The sequence below is a fragment of the Salvelinus fontinalis genome, chromosome 30 (genome assembly GCF_029448725.1).
Source record: "Salvelinus fontinalis isolate EN_2023a chromosome 30, ASM2944872v1, whole genome shotgun sequence".
In the NCBI taxonomy this organism is placed as follows: Eukaryota; Metazoa; Chordata; class Actinopteri; order Salmoniformes; family Salmonidae; genus Salvelinus; species Salvelinus fontinalis.
Genome location: NC_074694.1, coordinates 4,256,142 through 4,279,034, shown reverse-complemented (window position 1 = coordinate 4,279,034; position 22,893 = coordinate 4,256,142). Strand labels below are relative to the sequence as shown.

At 47.6% G+C, this 22,893-nt stretch overlaps 1 protein-coding gene across 1 annotated transcript in view; it reads left to right on the top strand.

The window, feature by feature from the left end:
• LOC129828548 (isthmin-1-like) overlaps window positions 1-22,893 on the top strand; it is a 76,178-nt gene that overhangs the window by 20,809 nt on the left and 32,476 nt on the right. Inside the window, exons 2-3 of the mRNA XM_055889571.1 lie at window positions 6,823-7,047; window positions 19,629-19,944. Coding sequence (XP_055745546.1) covers window positions 6,823-7,047; window positions 19,629-19,944 — 541 coding nt within the window. The remainder of the gene's footprint in view (window positions 1-6,822; window positions 7,048-19,628; window positions 19,945-22,893) is intronic.

Sequence of the window (22,893 nt, the reverse complement as noted above, 5' to 3'; positions counted from 1 at the left end):
CTGTATATAGCCTGCACATTGACTCTGTACCGTAACACCCTGTACGTAGCCTCCACATTGACTCTGTACCGGCGCCCGCTGTATATAGCTTCCACATTGACTCTGTACCGGTTCCCCCTGTATATAGCCTCCACATTGACTCTGTACCGGTACCCCCTGTATATAGCCTCCACATTGACTCTGTACCGGCACCCCCTGTATATAGCCTCCACATTGACTCTGTACCGGTACCCCCTGTATATAGCCTCCACATTGACTCTGTACCGGTACCCCCTGTATATAGCCTGCACATTGACTCTGTACCGTAATACCCTGTATATAGCCTCCACATTGACTCTGTACCGGTACCCCCCCTGTATATAGCCTCCACATTAACTCTGTACCGGTACCCCCTGTATATAGCCTCCACATTGACTCTGTACCGGTACCCCCTGTATATAGCCTCCACATTGACTCTGTACCGGTACCCCCTGTATATAGCCTCCACATTGACTCTGTTCCGGTACCCCCTGTATATAGCCTCCACATTGACTCTGTACCGGTACCCCCTGTATATAGCCTCCACATTGACTCTGTACCGGTACCCCCTGTATATAGCCTCCACATTGACTCTGTACCGGTACCCCCTGTATATAGCCTCCACATTGACTCTGTTGCGGTACCCCCCTGTATATAGCCTCCACATTGACTCTGTACCGTAACACCCTGTATATAGCCTCCACATTGACTCTGTACCGGTACCCCCTGTATATAGCCTCCACATTGACTCTGTACCGGTACCCCCTGTATATAGCCTCCACATTGACTCTGTACCGTAACACCCTGTATATAGCCTCCACATTGACTCTGTACCAGTACCCCCTGTATATAGCCTCCACATTGACTCTGTACCGGTACCCCCTGTATATAGCCTCCACATTGACTCTGTACCGGTACCCCCTGTATATAGCCTCCACATTGACTCTGTTCCGGTACCCCCTGTATATAGCCTCCACATTGACTCTGTACCGGTACCCCCTGTATATAGCCTCCACATTGACTCTGTACCGGTACCCCCTGTATATAGCCTCCACATTGACTCTGTACCGGTACCCCCTGTATATAGCCTCCACATTGACTCTGTTGCGGTACCCCCCTGTATATAGCCTCCACATTGACTCTGTACCGTAACACCCTGTATAGAGTCTCCACATTGGCTCTGTACCAGTACCCCCTGTATATAGCCTCCACATTGACTCTATACCGGTACCCCCTGTATATAGCCTCCACATTGACTCTATACCGGTACCCCCTGTATATAGCCTCCACATTGACTCTGTACCGGTACCCCCTGTATATAGCCTCCACATTGACTCTGTACCGGTACCCCCTGTATATAGCCTCCACATTGACTCTGTACCGGTACCCCCTGTATAAAGCCTCCACATTGACTCTGTACCGGTACCCCCTGTATATAGCCTCCACATTGACTCTGTACCGGTACCCCCCCTGTATATAGCCTCCACATTGACTCTGTACCGGTACCCCCTGTATATAGCCTCCACATTGACTTTGTTGCGGTACCCCCTGTATATAGCCTCCACATTGACTCTGTACCGGTACCCCCTGTATATAGCCTCCACATTGACTCTGTACCGGTACCCCCTGTATATAGCCTCCACATTGACTCTGTACCGGTACCCCCTGTATATAGCCTCCACATTGACTCTGTACCGGTACCCCCTGTATATAGCCTCCACATTGACTCTGTACCGGTACCCCCTGTATATAGCCTCCACATTGACTCTGTACCGGTACCCCCTGTATATAGCCTCCACATTGACTCTGTACCGGTACCCCCTGTATATAGCATCCACATTGACTCTTTTCCGGTACCCCCTGTATATAGCCTCCACATTGACTCTGTACCGGTACCCCCTGTATATAGCCTGCACATTGACTCTGTACCGTAACACCCTGTATTTGGCCTCCACATTGACTCTGTACCGGCGCCCGCTGTATATAGCCTCCACATTGACTCTGTACCGGTTCCCCCTGTATATAGCCTCCACATTGACTCTGTACCGGTACCCCCTGTATATAGCCTCCACATTGACTCTGTACCGGTACCCCCTGTATATAGCCTCCACATTGACTCTGTACCGTAACACCCTGTATATAGTCTCCACATTGGCTCTGTACCAGTACCCCCTGTATATAGCCTCCACATTGACTCTATACCGGTACCCCCTGTATATAGCCTCCACATTGACTCTATACCGGTACCCCCTGTATATAGCCTCCACATTGACTCTGTACCGGTACCCCCTGTATATAGCCTCCACATTGACTCTGTACCGGTACCCCCTGTATATAGCCTCCACATTGACTCTGTACCGGTACCCCCTGTATAAAGCCTCCACATTGACTCTGTACCGGTACCCCCTGTATATAGCCTCCACATTGACTCTGTACCGGTACCCCCTGTATATAGCCTCCACATTGACTCGGTACCGGTACCCCCTGTATATAGTCTCCACATTGACTCTGTACCGGTACCCCCTGTATATAGTCTCCACATTGACTCTGTACCGTAACACCCTGTATATAGCCTCCACATTGACTCTGTACCGGTACCCCCTGTATATAGCCTCCACATTGACTCTGTACCGGTACCCCCTGTATATAGCCTCCACATTGACTCTGTACCGTAACACCCTGTATATAGCCTCCACATTGACTCTGTACCAGTACCCCCTGTATATAGCCTCCACATTGACTCTGTACCGGTACCCCCTGTATATAGCCTCCACATTGACTCTGTACCGGTACCCCCTGTATATAGCCTCCACATTGACTCTGTTCCGGTACCCCCTGTATATAGCCTCCACATTGACTCTGTACCGGTACCCCCTGTATATAGCCTCCACATTGACTCTGTACCGGTACCCCCTGTATATAGCCTCCACATTGACTCTGTACCGGTACCCCCTGTATATAGCCTCCACATTGACTCTGTTGCGGTACCCCCCTGTATATAGCCTCCACATTGACTCTGTACCGTAACACCCTGTATAGAGTCTCCACATTGGCTCTGTACCAGTACCCCCTGTATATAGCCTCCACATTGACTCTATACCGGTACCCCCTGTATATAGCCTCCACATTGACTCTATACCGGTACCCCCTGTATATAGCCTCCACATTGACTCTGTACCGGTACCCCCTGTATATAGCCTCCACATTGACTCTGTACCGGTACCCCCTGTATATAGCCTCCACATTGACTCTGTACCGGTACCCCCTGTATAAAGCCTCCACATTGACTCTGTACCGGTACCCCCTGTATATAGCCTCCACATTGACTCTGTACCGGTACCCCCCCTGTATATAGCCTCCACATTGACTCTGTACCGGTACCCCCTGTATATAGCCTCCACATTGACTTTGTTGCGGTACCCCCTGTATATAGCCTCCACATTGACTCTGTACCGGTACCCCCTGTATATAGCCTCCACATTGACTCTGTACCGGTACCCCCTGTATATAGCCTCCACATTGACTCTGTACCGGTACCCCCTGTATATAGCCTCCACATTGACTCTGTACCGGTACCCCCTGTATATAGCCTCCACATTGACTCTGTACCGGTACCCCCTGTATATAGCCTCCACATTGACTCTGTACCGGTACCCCCTGTATATAGCCTCCACATTGACTCTGTACCGGTACCCCCTGTATATAGCATCCACATTGACTCTTTTCCGGTACCCCCTGTATATAGCCTCCACATTGACTCTGTACCGGTACCCCCTGTATATAGCCTGCACATTGACTCTGTACCGTAACACCCTGTATTTGGCCTCCACATTGACTCTGTACCGGCGCCCGCTGTATATAGCCTCCACATTGACTCTGTACCGGTTCCCCCTGTATATAGCCTCCACATTGACTCTGTACCGGTACCCCCTGTATATAGCCTCCACATTGACTCTGTACCGGTACCCCCTGTATATAGCCTCCACATTGACTCTGTCCCGGTACCCCCTGTATATAGCCTGCACATTAACTCTGTACCGTAAAACCCTGTATATAGCCTCCACATTGACTCTGTACCGGTACCCCCTGTATATAGCCTCCACATTGACTCTGTACCGGTACCCCCTGTATATAGCCTCCACATTGACTCTGTACCGGTACCCCCTGTATATAGCCTCCACATTGACTCTGTTGCGGTACCCCCCTGTATATAGCCTCCACATTGACTCTGTACCGTAACACCCTGTATATAGTCTCCACATTGGCTCTGTACCAGTACCCCCTGTATATAGCCTCCACATTGACTCTATACCGGTACCCCCTGTATATAGCCTCCACATTGACTCTATACCGGTACCCCCTGTATATAGCCTCCACATTGACTCTGTACCGGTACCCCCTGTATATAGCCTCCACATTGACTCTGTACCGGTACCCCCTGTATATAGCCTCCACATTGACTCTGTACCGGTACCCCCTGTATAAAGCCTCCACATTGACTCTGTACCGGTACCCCCTGTATATAGCCTCCACATTGACTCTGTACCGGTACCCCCTGTATATAGCCTCCACATTGACTCGGTACCGGTACCCCCTGTATATAGTCTCCACATTGACTCTGTACCGGTACCCCCTGTATATAGTCTCCACATTGACTCTGTACCGTAACACCCTGTATATAGCCTCCACATTGACTCTGTACCGGTACCCCCTGTATATAGCCTCCACATTGACTCTGTACCGGTACCCCCTGTATATAGCCTCCACATTGACTCTGTACCGGTACCCCCTGTATATAGCCTCCACATTGACTCTGTACCGGTACCCCCTGTATATAGCCTCCACATTGACTCTGTACCGGTACCCCCTGTATATAGCCTGCACATTGACTCTGTACCGTAATACCCTGTATATAGCCTCCACATTGACTCTGTACCGGTACCCCCCCTGTATATAGCCTCCACATTGACTCTGTACCGGTACTCCCTGTATATAGCCTCCACATTGACTCTGTACCGTAATACCCTGTATATAGCCTCCACATTGACTCTGTACCGGTACCCCCTGTATATAGCCTCCACATTGACTCTGTACCGGTACCCCCTGTATATAGCCTCCACATTGACTCTGTACCGGTACCCCCTGTATATAGCCTCCACATTGACTCTGTACTGTAACACCCTGTATATAGCCTCCACATTGACTCTGTACCGGTACCCCTGTATATAGCCTCCACATTGACTCTGTACCGGTACCCCCTGTATATAGCCTCCACATTGACTCTGTACCGGTACCCCCTGTATATAGCCTCCATATTGACTCTGTACCGGTACCCCCTGTATATAGCCTCCACATTGACTCTGTACCGGTACCCCCTGTATATAGCCTCCACATTGACTCTGTATCGGTACCCCCTGTATATAGCCTCCACATTGACTCGGTACCGGTGCCCCTGTGTATAGCCTCCACATTGACTCTGTACCGGTTCCCCCTGTATATAGCCTCCACATTGACTCTGTACCGGTACCCCCTGTATATAGCCTCCACATTGACTCTGTACCGGCACCCCCTGTATATAGCCTCCACATTGACTCTGTACCGGTACCCCCTGTATATAGCCTCCACATTGACTCTGTACCGGTACCCCCTGTATATAGCCTGCACATTGACTCTGTACCGTAATACCCTGTATATAGCCTCCACATTGACTCTGTACCGGTACCCCCCCTGTATATAGCCTCCACATTGACTCTGTACCGGTACTCCCTGTATATAGCCTCCACATTGACTCTGTACCGTAACCCCTGTATATAGCCTCCACATTGACTCTGTACCGGTACCCCCTGTATATAGCCTCCACATTGACTCTGTACCGGTACCCCCTGTATATAGCCTCCACATTGACTCTGTACCGGTACCCCCTGTATATAGCCTCCACATTGACTCTGTACCGGTACCCCCTGTATATAGCCTCCACATTGACTCTGTACTGTAACACCCTGTATATAGCCTCCACATTGACTCTGTACCGGTACCCCTGTATATAGCCTCCACATTGACTCTGTACCGGTACCCCCTGTATATAGCCTCCACATTGACTCTGTACCGGTACCCCCTGTATATAGCCTCCATATTGACTCTGTACCGGTACCCCCTGTATATAGCCTCCACATTGACTCTGTACCGGTACCCCCTGTATATAGCCTCCACATTGACTCTGTATCGGTACCCCCTGTATATAGCCTCCACATTGGCTCGGTACCGGTGCCCCTGTGTATAGTCTCATTATTTTTATTGTGTTACTTTTTATTATTACTTTGTATTTTAGTCTACTTGGTAAATATTTTCTTCTTCTTGAACTGTAATGTTGGTTAAGGGCTTGTCAGTCACCATTTCACGGTAAAGTCTACACTTGTTGTATTCGGCGCATGTGACTAAGTTTGATTTGATTACATTAATTTTAATAGGATTCTTGAAATATTTTATTTTCACTGTGTGTTTCAAATATGAAAATAAAGACCACATCAAGCTTGTGAACTTGTTGGTTGCATTTGCTGTGTTTCAGACTATTTCGTGTCCAATAGAAATGAATGGTAAATAATGTACTGTGTCATTTCTGAGTCACTCTTATTGTAAATAAGAATAGAATACATTTATAAACAATTCTACATTAATGTGGACGCTACCTTGATTACAGATAATCCTGAATTAATCGTGAATAATGATGAGTGTGAAAGTTACTAATGCACAAATATCATAATATTCAAATATCTCTCTCTTTCTTTTTCTCTCCCCCCCATCTAGAATAATGTCATAGCAGAGAGCAGTTTGTTATCCCAGCAGGATCCAGGGAAGCGGAGAGGACCAGAGCCCCAGTCAGCCCAGCGGCCTGCTGCCCTCCCCTGGGCCCAGAATCAGGCTACTGGAGGCAGCTTGCAGAGAGACAGATCTGGGGCCTTCCTCCTGGACCTCCACAACTTCCCTGACCTCTCCAAGGCTGATATAAACAGACAGAACCCCAATATACAGGTAACACTGTCTCTCCTTGTAAACAGACAGGTAACACTGTCTCTCCTTGTAAACAGACAGGTAACACTGTCTCTCCTTGTAAACAGACAGGTAACACTGTCTCTCCTTGTAAACAGACAGGTAACACTGTCTCTCCTTGTAAACAGACAGGTAACACTGTCTCTCCTTGTAAACAGACAGGTAACACTGTCTCTCCTTGTAAACAGACAGGTAACACTGTCCCTCCTTGTAAACAGACAGGTAACACTGTCCCTCCTTGTAAACAGACAGGTAACACTGTCTCTCCTTGTAAACAGACAGGTAACACTGTCCCTCCTTGTAAACAGACAGGTAACACTGTCTCTCCTTGTAAACAGACAGGTAACACTGTGACTCCTTGTAAACAGACAGGTAACACTGTCTCTCCTTGTAAACAGACAGGTAACACTGTCCCTCCTTGTAAACAGACAGGTAACACTGTCCCTCCTTGTAAACAGACAGGTAACACTGTCTCTCCTTGTAAACAGACAGGTAACACTGTCCCTCCTTGTAAACAGACAGGTAACACTGTCTCTCCTTGTAAACAGACAGGTAACACTGTGACTCCTTGTAAACAGACAGGTAACACTGTCTCTCCTTGTAAACAGACAGGTAACACTGTGACTCCTTGTAAACAGACAGGTAACACTGTCCCTCCTTGTAAACAGACAGGTAACACTGTGACTCCTTGTAAACAGACAGGTAACACTGTCTCTCCTTGTAAACAGACAGGTAACACTGTGACTCCTTGTAAACAGACAGGTAACACTGTCTCTCCTTGTAAACAGACAGGTAACACTGTCCCTCCTTGTAAACAGACAGGTAACACTGTCTCTCCTTGTAAACAGACAGGTAACACTGTGACTCCTTGTAAACAGACAGGTAACACTGTCCCTCCTTGTAAACAGATAGGTAACACTGTCTCTCCGTGTAAACAGACAGGTAACACTGTCTCTCATTGTAAACAGACAGGTAACACTGTCTCTCCTTGTAAACAGACAGGTAACACTGTCCCTCCTTGTAAACAGACAGGTAACACTGTCTCTCCTTGTAAACAGACAGGTAACACTGTCTCTCCTTGTAAACAGACAGGTAACACTGTCTCTCCTTGTAAACAGACAGGTAACAATGTCCCTCCTTGTAAACAGACAGGTAACAATGTCCCTCCTTGTAAACAGACAGGTAACACTGTCCCTCCTTGTAAACAGACAGGTAACACTGTCTCTCCTTGTAAACAGACAGGTAACACTGTCTCTCCTTGTAAACAGACAGGTAACACTGTCCCTCCTTGTAAACAGACAGGTAACACTGTCTCTCCTTGTAAACAGACAGGTAACACTGTCTCTCCTTGTAAACAGACAGGTAACACTGTCCCTCCTTGTAAACAGACAGGTAACACTGTCCCTCCTTGTAAACAGACAGGTAACACTGTCTCTCCTTGTAAACAGACAGGTAACACTGTCTCTCCTTGTAAACAGACAGGTAACACTGTCCCTCCTTGTAAACAGACAGGTAACACTGTCTCTCCTTGTAAACAGACAGGTAACACTGTCTCTCCTTGTAAACAGACAGGTAACACTGTCTCTCCTTGTAAACAGACAGGTAACACTGTCTCTCCTTGTAAACAGACAGGTAACACTGTCTCTCCTTGTAAACAGACAGGTAACACTGTCTCTCATTGTAAACAGACAGGTAACACTGTCCCTCCTTGTAAACAGACAGGTAACACTGTCTCTCCTTGTAAACAGACAGGTAACACTGTCTCTCCTTGTAAACAGACAGGTAACACTGTGACTCCTTGTAAACAGACAGGTAACACTGTCTCTCCTTGTAAACAGACAGGTAACACTGTCCCTCCTTGTAAACAGACAGGTAACACTGTCTCTCCTTGTAAACAGACAGGTAACACTGTGACTCCTTGTAAACAGACAGGTAACACTGTCTCTCCTTGTAAACAGACAGGTAACACTGTCCCTCCTTGTAAACAGACAGGTAACACTGTCCCTCCTTGTGAACAGACAGGTAACACTGTCCCTCCTTGTAAACAGACAGGTAACACTGTCTCTCCTTGTAAACAGACAGGTAACACTGTCTCTCCTTGTAAACAGACAGGTAACACTGTCCCTCCTTGTAAACAGACAGGTAACACTGTCTCTCCTTGTAAACAGACAGGTAACAGTGACCCTCCTTGTAAACAGACAGGTAACACTGTCTCTCCTTGTAAACAGACAGGTAACACTGTCCCTCCTTGTAAACAGACAGGTAACACTGTCTCTCCTTGTAAACAGACAGGTAACAGTGTCCCTCCTTGTAAACAGACAGGTAACACTGTCTCTCCTTGTAAACAGACAGGTAACAGTGACCCTCCTTGTAAACAGACAGGTAACACTGTCTCTCCTTGTAAACAGACAGGTAACACTGTCCCTCCTTGTAAACAGACAGGTAACACTGTCTCTCCTTGTAAACAGACAGGTAACAGTGACCCTCCTTGTAAACAGAGGCAGGAAGAACAAACAGGAAGCGGCAGGATACCCTGGTGCACATCACTACCCTCTCTCTCAACAATTCAATTTCATTCGAATAGCTTTATTGGCATGGGAAATATATGTTTACATTGCCAAAGTATATACAGTGTTGTAACGATGTGCAAATATTTAAAGTACAAAAAGGGAAAATAAATAAACATAAATATAAACTCAGCAAAAATGAAACCCTTTTTCAGGACCCTGTCTTTCAAAGATAATTCGTAAAAATCCAAATAACTTCACAGATCTTCATTGTAAAGAGTTTAAACACCGTTTCCCATGCTTGTTCAATGAACCATAAACAATTAATGAACATGCACCTGTGGAACGGTCGTTAAGACACTAACAGCTTACAGACGGTAGGCAATTAAGGTCACAGTTATGAAAACTTAGGACACTAAAGAGGCCTTTCTACTGACTCTGAAAAACACCAAAAGAAAGATGGCCAGGGTCCCTGCTCATCTGCGTGAACGTGCCTTAGGCATGCTGCAAGGAGGCATGAGAACTGCAGAAGTGGCCTGGACAATAAATTGCAATGTCTGTACTGTGAGATGCCTGAGACAGCGCTACAGGGAGACAGAATGGACAGCTGATCGTCCTCGCAGTGGCAGACCACGTGTAACAACACCTGCACAGGATTGGTACATCCGAACATCACACCTGCGGGACAGGTACAGGATGGCAACAACTGCCCTAGTTACACCAGGAACGCACAATCCCTCCATCAGTGCTCAGACTGTCCACAATAGGCTGAGAGAGGCTCGACTGAGGGCTTGTAGGCCTGTTGTAAGGCAGGTCCTCACCAGACATCACCGGCAACAACGTTGCTTATGGGCACAAACCCACCGTCGCTGGACCAGACAGGACTGGCAAAAAGTGCTCTTCACTGACGCGTCGCGGTTTTGTCTCACCAGGGGTGATGGTCAGATTCGCGTTTATCGTCGAAGGAATGAGCGTTACATCGAGGCCTGTACTCTGGAGCGGGATCGATTTGGAGGTGGAGGGTCCGTCAAGGTCTGGGGTGGTGTGTCACAGCATCATCGGACTGAGCTTGTTGTCATTGCAGGCAATCTCAACTCTGTGCGTTACAGGGAAGACATCCTCCTCCCTCATGTGGTACCCTTCCTGTAGGCTCATCCTGACATGACCCTCCAGCATGACAATGCCACCAGCCATACTGCTCGTTCTGTGCGTGACTTCCTGCAAGACAGGAATGTCAGTGTTCTGCCATGGCCAGCGAAGAGCCCGGATCTCAATCCCATTGAGCACGTCTGGGACCTGTTGGATCGGAGGGTGAGAGCTAGGGCCATTCCCCCCAGAAATGTCAGGGAACTTCCAGGTGCCTTGGTGGAAGAGTGGGGTAACATCTCACAACAAGAACTGGTAAATATGGTGCAGTCCATGAGGAGGAGATGCACTGCAGTACTTAATGCAGCTGGTGGCCACACCAGATACTGACTGTTACTTTTCATTTTGACCCCCCCTTTGTTCAGGGACACATTATTCCATGTCTGTTAGTCACATGTCTGTGGAACTTGATCAGTTTATGTCTCAGTTGTTGAATCTTGTTATGTTCATACAAATATTTACACATGTTAAGTTTACTGAAAATAAAAGCAGTTGACAGTGAGAGGACGTTTCTTGTTTTGCTGAGTTTGGGTTGCATTTACAAAGGTGTTTGTTCTTCACTTGTTGTCCTTTTCTTGTGGCAACAGGTCACACATCTTGCTGCTGTGATTGCACACTGTGGTATCAGTCAACATGGGTTATAATCTATAGTACGACACTATGAGTGGTGATGGCCCCTAGTAAAATAGACAGTCAACATGGGTTATAATCTATAGTATGACATGAGTGGTGATGGCCCCTAGTAAAATAGACAGTCAACATGGGTTATAATCTATAGTATGACATGAGTGGTGATGGCCCCTAGTAAAATAGACAGTCAACATGGGTTATAATCTATAGTACGACACTATGAGTGGTGATGGCCCCTAGTAAAATAGACAGTCAACATGGGTTATAATCTATAGTACGACACTACGAGTGGTGATGGCCCCTAGTAAACTAGACAGTCAACATGGGCTATAATCTATAGTACGACATGAGTGGTGATGGCCCCTAGTAAAATAGACAGTCAACATGGGTTATAATCTATAGTACGACATGAGTGGTGATGGCCCCTAGTAAAATAGACAGTCAACATGGGTTAAAATCTATAGTAAGACACTATGAGTGGTGATGGCCCCTAGTAAAATAGACAGTCAACATGGGTTATAATATGTAGTATGGCACCTAGTAAAATAGACAGTCAACATGGGTTATAATCTATAGTACGACACTATGAGTGGTGATGGCCTCTAGTAAAATAGACAGTCAACATGGGTTATAATATGTAGTATGGCACCTAGTAAAATAGACAGTCAACATGGGTTATAATCTATAGTACGACACTATGAGTGGTGATGGCCCCTAGTAAAATAGACAGTCAACATGGGCTATAATCTATAGTAAGACACTCGGCCCCACCTACTTGGCCCGGCCCCACCTACTCGACCCGGCCCCACCTACTCGGCTCGGCCCCACCTACTCGGCCCGGCCCCACCTACTCGGCTCGGCCCCACCTACTCGGCTCGGCCCCACCTACTCGGCCCGGCCCCACCTACTCGGCCCGGCCCCACCTACTCGGCCCGGCCCCACCTACTCGGCTCGGCCCCACCTACTCGGCCAATCAGGAGCCGCTACTGAGTTGCAGCCGTGGCACGCTGCGTACTCTTTATTAAACGGTACATGCTAAATAGTGTGCGACGATGAGTACATAGTATGCATTTTAAGTACGCTAGTATGGGTATTCGGGCCACTGTTAGTGCTGACAGCGATTTAAAAAGTAGTCTATAGATATTTAACTCCCATCCTTTTCCAGAAAAAAAAGTATAATTGGTAACAAGATAAAGATATTGAGCAAGTCTGATTACTATGCTAGTAGTTCTTGCCTAATAAAATGTTGTGTGGGGTTTCCATAGTTGAATCCAGTAAAAGTACTTCCTGTAGTGCCTCTTCCTGTAGTGCCTCTTCCTGTAGTGCCTCTTCCTGTAGTGCCTCTTTCTGTAGTACCTCTTCCTGTAGTGCCTCTTCCTGTAGTGCCTCTTCCTGTAGTGCCTCTTTCTGTAGTACCTCTTCCTGTAGTGCCTCTTCCTGTAGTACCTCTTCCTGTAGTGCCTCTTCCTGTAGTGCCTCTTTCTGTAGTACCTCTTCCTGTAGTGCCTCTTCCTGTAGTACCTCTTCCTGTAGTACCTCTTCCTGTAGTACCTCTTCCTGTAGTGCCTCTTTCTGTAGTGCCTCTTCCTGTAGTGCCTCTTTCTGTAGTGCCTCTTCCTGTAGTGCCTCTTCCTGTAGTGCCTCTTTCTGTAGTGCCTCTTCCTGTAGTACCTCTTCCTGTAGTGCCTCTTTCTGTAGTACCTCTTTCTGTAGTGCCTCTTTCTGTAGTGCCTCTTCCTGTAGTGCCTCTTCCTGTAGTGCCTCTTCCTGTAGTGCCTCTTCCTGTAGTGCCTCTTCCTGTAGTGCCTCTTCCTGTAGTGCCTCTTCCTGTAGTGCCTCTTCCTGTAGTGCTTCTTCCTGTAGTGCCTCTTCCTGTAGTGCCTCTTCCTGTAGTGCCTCTTTCTGTAGTGCCTCTTCCTGTAGTGCCTCTTCCTGTAGTGCCTCTTCCTGTAGTGCCTCTTCCTGTAGTGCCTCTTCCTGTAGTGCCTCTTCCTGTAGTGCCTCTTCCTGTAGTGCCTCTTCCTGTAGTGCCTCTTCCTGTAGTGCTTCTTCCTGTAGTACCTCTTCCTGTAGTGCCTCTTCCTGTAGTGCCTCTTCCTGTAGTACCTCTTCCTGTAGTGCCTCTTCCTGTAGTGCCTCTTCCTGTAGTGCCTCTTCCTGTAGTGCCTCTTCCTGTAGTGCTTCTTCCTGTAGTGCCTCTTCCTGTAGTGCCTCTTCCTGTAGTGCTTCTTCCTGTAGTGCTTCTTCCTGTAGTACCTCTTCCTGTAGTGCCTCTTTCTGTAGTACCTCTTCCTGTAGTACCTCTTCCTGTAGTGCTTCTTCCTGTAGTGCCTCTTCCTGTAGTGCCTCTTCCTGTAGTACCTCTTCCTGTAGTGCCTCTTCCTGTAGTGCCTCTTCCTGTAGTGCCTCTTCCTGTAGTGCCTCTTTCTGTAGTGCCTCTTCCTGTAGTGCCTCTTCCTGTAGTGCCTCTTCCTGTAGTGCCTCTTCCTGTAGTGCCTCTTTCTGTAGTACCTCTTCCTGTAGTACCTCTTCCTGTAGTGCCTCTTCCTGTAGTGCCTCTTTCTGTAGTGCCTCTTTCTGTAGTGCCTCTTCCTGTAGTGCCTCTTCCTGTAGTGCCTCTTCCTGTAGTACCTCTTCCTGTAGTGCCTCTTTCTGTAGTACCTCTTTCTGTAGTGCCTCTTCCTGTAGTGCCTCTTCCTGTAGTGCCTCTTCCTGTAGTGCCTCTTCCTGTAGTACCTCTTCCTGTAGTGCCTCTTCCTGTAGTGCCTCTTCCTGTAGTGCCTCTTCCTGTAGTGCCTCTTCCTGTAGTGCCTCTTCCTGTAGTGCCTCTTCCTGTAGTACCTCTTCCTGTAGTGCCTCTTTCTGTAGTGCCTCTTTCTGTAGTGCCTCTTCCTGTAGTGCCTCTTCCTGTAGTGCCTCTTCCTGTAGTGCCTCTTCCTGTAGTGCCTCTTCCTGTAGTGCCTCTTCCTGTAGTGCCTCTTCCTGTAGTGCCTCTTCCTGTAGTACCTCTTCCTGTAGTACCTCTTCCTGTAGTGCCTCTTTCTGTAGTGCCTCTTTCTGTAGTGCCTCTTCCTGTAGTGCCTCTTCCTGTAGTGCCTCTTCCTGTAGTGCCTCTTCCTGTAGTGCCTCTTCCTGTAGTACCTCTTCCTGTAGTGCCTCTTCCTGTAGTACCTCTTTCTGTAGTACCTCTTCCTGTAGTGCCTCTTCCTGTAGTGCCTCTTCCTGTAGTGCCTCTTCCTGTAGTACCTCTTCCTGTAGTGCCTCTTCCTGTAGTGCCTCTTCCTGTAGTGCCTCTTCCTGTAGTGCCTCTTTCTGTAGTACCTCTTCCTGTAGTGCCTCTTCCTGTAGTACCTCTTCCTGTAGTGCCTCTTCCTGTAGTACCTCTTCCTGTAGTGCCTCTTCCTGTAGTACCTCTTCCTGTAGTGCCTCTTCCTGTAGTGCCTCTTCCTGTAGTGCCTCTTCCTGTAGTGCCTCTTCCTGTAGTGCCTCTTCCTGTAGTGCCTCTTTCTGTAGTACCTCTTCCTGTAGTGCCTCTTCCTGTAGTACCTCTTCCTGTAGTGCCTCTTCCTGTAGTACCTCTTCCTGTAGTACCTCTTCCTGTAGTGCCTCTTCCTGTAGTGCCTCTTCCTGTAGTGCCTCTTCCTGTAGTGCTTCTTCCTGTAGTGCCTCTTCCTGTAGTGCCTCTTCCTGTAGTGCCTCTTCCTGTAGTGCCTCTTCCTGTAGTGCTTCTTCCTGTAGTGCTTCTTCCTGTAGTGCCTCTTCCTGTAGTACCTCTTCCTGTAGTGCCTCTTCCTGTAGTGCTTCTTCCTGTAGTGCTTCTTCCTGTAGTGCCTCTTCCTGTAGTGCCTCTTCCTGTAGTGCCTCTTCCTGTAGTGCCTCTTCCTGTAGTGCCTCTTCCTGTAGTGCCTCTTCCTGTAGTACCTCTTCCTGTAGTACCTCTTCCTGTAGTACCTCTTCCTGTAGTGCCTCTTTCTGTAGTGCCTCTTTCTGTAGTGCCTCTTCCTGTAGTGCCTCTTCCTGTAGTGCCTCTTCCTGTAGTGCCTCTTCCTGTAGTGCCTCTTCCTGTAGTGCCTCTTCCTGTAGTGCCTCTTCCTGTAGTGCCTCTTCCTGTAGTGCCTCTTCCTGTAGTGCCTCTTTCTGTAGTACCTCTTCCTGTAGTGCCTCTTCCTGTAGTACCTCTTTCTGTAGTGCTTCTTCCTGTAGTACCTCTTTCTGTAGTGCTTCTTCCTGTAGTGCTTCTTCCTGTAGTGCCTCTTTCTGTAGTGCTTCTTCCTGTAGTGCTTCTTCCTGTAGTGCCTCTTCCTGTAGTGCCTCTTCCTGTAGTGCCTCTTCCTGTAGTGCTTCTTCCTGTAGTGCCTCTTCCTGTAGTGCCTCTTCCTGTAGTGCCTCTTCCTGTAGTGCTTCTTCCTGTAGTGCCTCTTCCTGTAGTACCTCTTCCTGTAGTGCCTCTTCCTGTAGTGCCTCTTCCTGTAGTGCCTCTTCCTGTAGTGCTTCTTCCTGTAGTACCTCTTCCTGTAGTGCCTCTTCCTGTAGTGCTTCTTCCTGTAGTGCTTCTTCCTGTAGTGCCTCTTCCTGTAGTGCCTCTTCCTGTAGTGCTTCTTCCTGTAGTGCTTCTTCCTGTAGTGCCTCTTCCTGTAGTGCCTCTTCCTGTAGTACCTCTTCCTGTAGTGCCTCTTCCTGTAGTGCTTCTTCCTGTAGTACCTCTTCCTGTAGTGCCTCTTCCTGTAGTGCTTCTTCCTGTAGTGCTTCTTCCTGTAGTGCCTCTTCCTGTAGTGCCTCTTCCTGTAGTGCTTCTTCCTGTAGTGCTTCTTCCTGTAGTGCCTCTTCCTGTAGTGCCTCTTCCTGTAGTACCTCTTCCTGTAGTGCCTCTTCCTGTAGTGCTTCTTCCTGTAGTGCTTCTTCCTGTAGTACCTCTTCCTGTAGTGCCTCTTCCTGTAGTGCTTCTTCCTGTAGTGCCTCTTCCTGTAGTGCCTCTTCCTGTAGTACCTCTTCCTGTAGTGCCTCTTCCTGTAGTGCTTCTTCCTGTAGTGCCTCTTCCTGTAGTGCCTCTTCCTGTAGTGCTTCTTCCTGTAGTGCCTCTTCCTGTAGTACCTCTTCCTGTAGTGCCTCTTCCTGTAGTGCTTCTTCCTGTAGTGCTTCTTCCTGTAGTGCCTCTTCCTGTAGTGCCTCTTCCTGTAGTGTTTCCCCCAGTTATGATGCAGTTCCACCACTTTATTAAGGATGCTCAAGGTCTTATAAAGGTCTAAAATGTCATGCAAACAAACACCACATGTATCCATCACAGTGGCACTCTATACCGTCCAACTACAGTACATTGTAACGACCCTGGGTTTACAAGTGCGAAAATCGACTCTGCCGCTTTGAGCATGCTTTTTTGCGGCACAGTCGATAGCGCGCCGGACTTCGGGCTAGAAGGTCGAGGGTTCGAGACCCGCTCCCTGCCTGTTTCATTACAATATGTTCTGGATAGAACCAAAAAGGGTTATATTCCTTGCTTCATATATGCACCCCTTAAAGGTTCTATATAGAATTGTTTGGTGGGGTTCTTCACGGAACCAAAATTGGTTCCGTATAGAACCCTTGGGTGCCATATACTGTGTGAATCAAGCATAGAACCCTATTTTGGTTCCATACATAACCTTTTTTGGTAAGAGTATACCACATGTAGGTCATATGGACTTAATCCACAACGATTCAGATGATTTTGGAGCTGTATAGGACTGAGGCCAACACATCTCTCCCGGTCTTCCCCAAACAGCTCTCCGGACTTCCGAAGACAAGGTATCATGCACCCTCCCATATAGTGTTCTTGTCTTCCTTCACAACCACCACTCTGAGACCCCAGGGATGTAGCCTCGCCGATATGTTCCTCAGCCTTTTAGTGGGGACACGACTGTCAGAATTGGAGTTTATTTTTCCTAGCTTCTTGAAGACTAAAGCTAGCTAGCTAGCTGGTAAAAGAGGCTTTTCCCCAAAGCCCATTGGCAAAAAAATGCCAATATATCCTCCCCTCGCACAACGGATCGAAATGCTTCAAATTGCTCTTATTTGAATGAAATGAAAACTAAGTTGTTCGTTGCTATGTGGCAGTGTTGTCTCTATCTCCTTTTCAGGAAGCTCCTTCACAGAGCTTTTCTCCCCACAGTTCTGGTTAGGCTAGCTAGGGCAAATTGACAAGGAAGCTAACCTCCCCTTTTACAAGCCTGAGATGCCAGACCAGTGAGTCACGAGGGACACTTGAAAACGAGGGGAATGAGCCAATGAGTCAGGACTATACCACGCTTGTAGGCTCCGTGGGACTGCTCAAGGAGTTGAGCTTTTCACTCTTGATTTGTCTTTTATTGTACAGAGTATCAAAACTAGACCAGGCTGACTGGTGTTTTGTGTTTGGAATAAAACAGGCTGGACAGACTGGTGATTTGTGTCTGGAATATAACAGGCTGGACAGACTGGTGTTTTGTGTCTGGAATATAACAGGCTGGACAGACTGGTGTTTTGTGTCTGGAATAAAACAGGCTGGACAGACTGGTGTTTTGTGTCTGGAATAAAACAGGCTGGACTGACTGGTGTTTTGTGTCTGGAATATAACAGGCTGGACAGACTGGTGTTTTGTGTCTGGAATATAACATGCTGAACAGACTGGTGTTTTGTGTCTGGAATAAAACAGGCTGGACAGACTGGTGTTTTGTGTCTGGAATATAACAGGCTAGGCTAGACAGACTGGTGTTTTGTGTCTGGAATATAACAGGCTAGGCTAGACAGACTGGTGTTTTGTGTCTGGAATATAACTTCTCTAGGGTAGGGGGCAGTATTTTGACATCCGGATGAAAAGCGTGCCCAAAGTAAACTGCCTGTTACTCAGGCCCAGAAGCTAGGATATTCATATAATTGGCAGATTTGGATAGAAAACACTCTAAAGTTTCCAAAACTGTTAAAATAATGTCTGTGAGTATAGCAGAACTGATATGGTAGGCGAAAACCTGAGAAATATCCATCCAGGAAGTGGGATTTTTTTATGTTTGTAGTTTTCCATAGACTGCCTATACAGATTCCAATGACTTAGGACTCAAATTGCACTTCCCATGGCTGCCACTAGATGTCAACAGTCTTTGGAAATTGTTTCAGGCTTGTATTCTGAAAATTGAGGGAGTAAGACCACTCTGAATGAGTGGACACTGGAGTGTCCCAGAGGTTTTTCATGCGTGCGACCGAGAGCATGCCTTTCTTGTTTTCATTTTTATATTGACGAAGCTTTTGTTCGGTTGAAATGCTATTGATTATTATGACTAAAAACAACCTGAGGATTGATTATAAACATCGTTTGACATGTTTCTACGAACTTTACTGATACTTTTCAGATTTTTCGTCTGTCTGTTGTGACCGCCTTTGAGCCTGTGGATTACTGAACAAAACGGAGGTTTTTGGATATAAAGAGGGACTTTATCGAACAAAACAAACATTTATTGAGTAAATGGGAGTCTTGTGAGTGCAACCATATGAAGATCATCAAAGGTAAGTGATTCATTTTATCGCTATTTCTGACTTTTGTGACTACAACTACTTGGCTGGTAACAGTTTGTAATGATTTGTCTGCTGGGCGCTGTCCTCAAATAATCGCATGGTTTGCTTTCGCCGTAAAGCCTTTTTGAAATCTGACACAGCGGCTGGATTAACAAGAAATTCCTCTTTTTAAGCCGATGTATAACACTTGTATGTTTTATGAATTTGTAATGTGAGTATATCTGTTTTTGAATTTGGCGCTCTGCAATTTCACTGGATGTTGGTCAGGTGGGACGCTACCGTTCCACGTACCCTAGAGAGGATAACAGGCTGGATGGTAACACATGAGAGGTAAACAGTGCATCCAATTCTTGACAATGTACAATTGTATCAAGACTTATTTCACGTCTAAATCAAGTCGCAGCGTGCTATAAAAGTTATTTTTAATGTTAGATTTGAGAGAATGTTGTTGCCCTCCCAACAGACACACACACACACACACACACACACACACACACACACACACACACACACACACACACACACACACACACACACACACACACACACACACACACACACACACACACACACACACACACACACACACACACACACACACACACACTCCAGACAGACACTTACCTTTGACCCTGCTCCTCCCTCTCCTCCTCTCCCTCTCCTCCTCTCCCTCTCCTCCTCTCCCTCTCCTCCTCTCCCTCCCCTCCCCTCCCTCTCCTCCTCTCCCTCTCCTCCTCTCCCTCTCCTCCTCTCCTCCAGGTGACCATAGAGGTGGTGGACGATCTAGAAGGGGCGGAGCATGAGAAAGACCTGAAGATGGAGAACAAACCAGGTTTGGCCGCTCCCAACCGGAGAAACTGGTGGCAAATCACCTCCTCCTCGTCATCCTCCTCCTCTTCGGTCTTGACCCCACGTCGACCCAAGGAGCAGGCCAGGGAGCAGCAGCCCATCTACAGAGGAGGAGTAGAACGTGGCAGTAACACAGAGGATAGTAACTTCCTGAAACCACCAGGGGACTGGGAGAGGAGAGGAGGCGCAGGAGGAGGAGGCACCAGCAAGGCTCAGACTGAATATGGTGAGTGTAGTGTGAGGGGGACTGACGGCAAGAGGACGTGTGTTTGTTTAGGGGTTGTGTGTGTGTTCTAAGCGTGCAAGCGTGTTTGACACAGGAAGCGGATGTATGATTGAAGCCTTAAATCAATCAAATGTATTTATAAAGCCCTTCTTACATCAGCTGATGCCACAAAGTGCTGTACAGAAACCCAGCCTAAAACCCCAAACAGCAAGCAATGCAGGTGTAGAAGCACGGTGGTTAGGAAAAACTCCCTAGAAAGGCCAAAACCTAGGAAGAAACCTAGAGAGGAACCAGGCTATGAGGGGTGGCCAGTCCTCTTCTGGCTGTGCCGGGTGGAGATTATAACAGTACATGGCCAAGATGTTCAAATGTTCATCGATGACCAGCATGGTCAAATGAAACACTCTTTAGTTTCATCAGATGGATTTATCTATTGTGTGTGTGCGTGTGACAGATTCGACGCTTCTCGAACATCAAAGTCCCCCTACAGGGCCAAATCAGAACTGCTTCCTAAATGGCACCCTAATCCCTATATAGTGCACTACCCAGCTAGCACATAATGTTCTGAGAACCATATGTTTCTTAGAGCGTGGTTTGTCCTATGATTGTTTTGCATACAACCTTCCTACAACGTTCGGGGGAATGGTGCCGGATAGTTGCTTGGCTTTGGAAAATTCTCAGCACATTTTAAGGTACTTGACAAACATTTTTTTTTATTTACTTGGTATTTCATTACTTTAACAGAACGTTTCCCGAACGTTTGAACATAGTTCATTAACACATTTAATTTCAGTTTTGGTAATGTTCTAGGAACGTTCTCCAACTGGTTTGACATTGGGAATGTTCTCATAGTTCAGAGAACGTTAAGAAACAATGTTCTTCTGTGGGAATTTCAGTACCTCATCATAACGTTTCCTACACGTTTCCTCTTGGTTCTATTTAAAGTCATGTTCTCAAATTATTACGAGGACGTTAAGAAAACCTTCCATTAAAAAAAAAAACACAAGAACACTATAGTACACTAGCATTGAAACATTAAGTGACATTTTTTAAGGAACCTAAAATATCATTTATCAGAACGTTAATAAAACCTACAAGGAAAGCTTTCAAGGAACCAGAGTAAAATGTTCTCAGAATCTCCCTGCAATCTAAAAATAAACATTCCCAGAACAGGTTTCTGTTCTCAGAACATTAAATACACTGTCTGTTTTACCGGTCAGGGAACATATGGCTTCATTCCCACAACCAATGTGAAACCAAAATCATACATCCCCACAACGTCCAAGGAACCAATGTGCTAGCTGGGTACTTTTCTGGTTAATAGTAGTGCATGGGGTAATAGCAGACCAGTTCATATCATTCTCAATTACTGTCTACACACACACACACACACACACACACACACACACACACACACACACACACACACACACACACACACACACACACACACACACACACACACACACACACACACACACACACACACACACACACACACACACACACACACACACACACACACACACACACACACACACACACATTCTCTCTCTCCACAGCCTGCTAGATAGATTTAACGTAGAAGAATTCCCCCTCCCCGTGGGCGTACAGTATCCATCCACACCGTGTCTCAGCTTGTCCACCAGCTCAAACACAACACTGTTAAACAGGAATGTGGGAGCTATGGAGAGAAAAGAGGAGAAATGTAATTTTATCCATCTGGGTACGGCTGTCAGGAATGAATGAGCAGGTTCATATATTGTTCAATTCTACATTTCAAACCCTAAACCCATTGTTTACTGGCTGACCGCTGTGGATGGACTATTTAGGACTTATCAGGTCACAGGACCTCATGTTACTGTATCTGTGGTGCTGACTGTCACTCAGCAGTGACTGAGCCAGGTCTGTGGTGCTGACTGTCACTCAGCAGTGACTGAGCCAGGTCTGTGGTGCTGACTGTCACTCAGCAGTGACTGAGCCAGGTCTGTGGTGCTGACTGTCACTCAGCAGTGACTGAGCCAGGTCTGTGGTGCTGACTGTCACTCAGCAGTGACTGAGCCAGGTCTGTGGTGCTGACTGAGTCAGGTCTGTGGTGCTGACTGAGTCAGGTCTGTGGTGCTGACTGAGTCAGGTCTGTGGTGCTGACTGAGTCAGATCTGTGGTGCTGACTGAGTCAGGTCTGTGGTGCCGACCGAGCCAGGTCTGTGGTGCCGACCGAGCCAGGTCTGTGGTGCCGACCGAGCCAGGTCTGTGGTGCCGACCGAGCCAGGTCTGTGGTGCCGACCGAGCCAGGTCTGTGGTGCCGACCGAGCCAGGTCTGTGGTGCCGACCGAGCCAGGTCTGTGGTGCCGACCGAGCCGCCAGGTCTGTGGTGCCGACCGAGCCGCCAGGTCTGTGGTGCCGACCGAGCCAGCAGGTCTGTGGTGCCGACCGAGCCAGCAGGTCTGTGGTGCCGACCGAGCCAGCAGGTCTGTGGTGCCGACCGAGCCAGCAGGTCTGTGGTGCCGACCGAGCCAGCAGGTCTGTGGTGCCGACCGAGCCAGCAGGTCTGTGGTGCCGACCGAGCCAGCAGGTCTGTGGTGCCGACCGAGCCAGGTCTGTGGTGCCGACCGAGCCAGGTCTGTGGTGCCGACCGAGCCTTTTACTTTGGTTCCCTGGAAGGTTTTATTCATGAAAATTATAGGTTATTTGACTTTTTTAATAACACTGCTAGTTTAGGTTGGAACGCCACGCACGGATAGGACACCTCCATTAACTCTACCTACATGTACGTACTACCTCAACTAACCCGTGCCCCTGCACTTTGACTTTGTAACCGCACCCCCCTGTATACAGTTGAAGTTGGTAAGTTTACATACACCTTAGCCAAATACTTTTAAACCCAATTTTTCACAATTCCTGACATTTAATCCTAGTAAAAATTCCCCGTCTTTGGCCAGTTAGGAT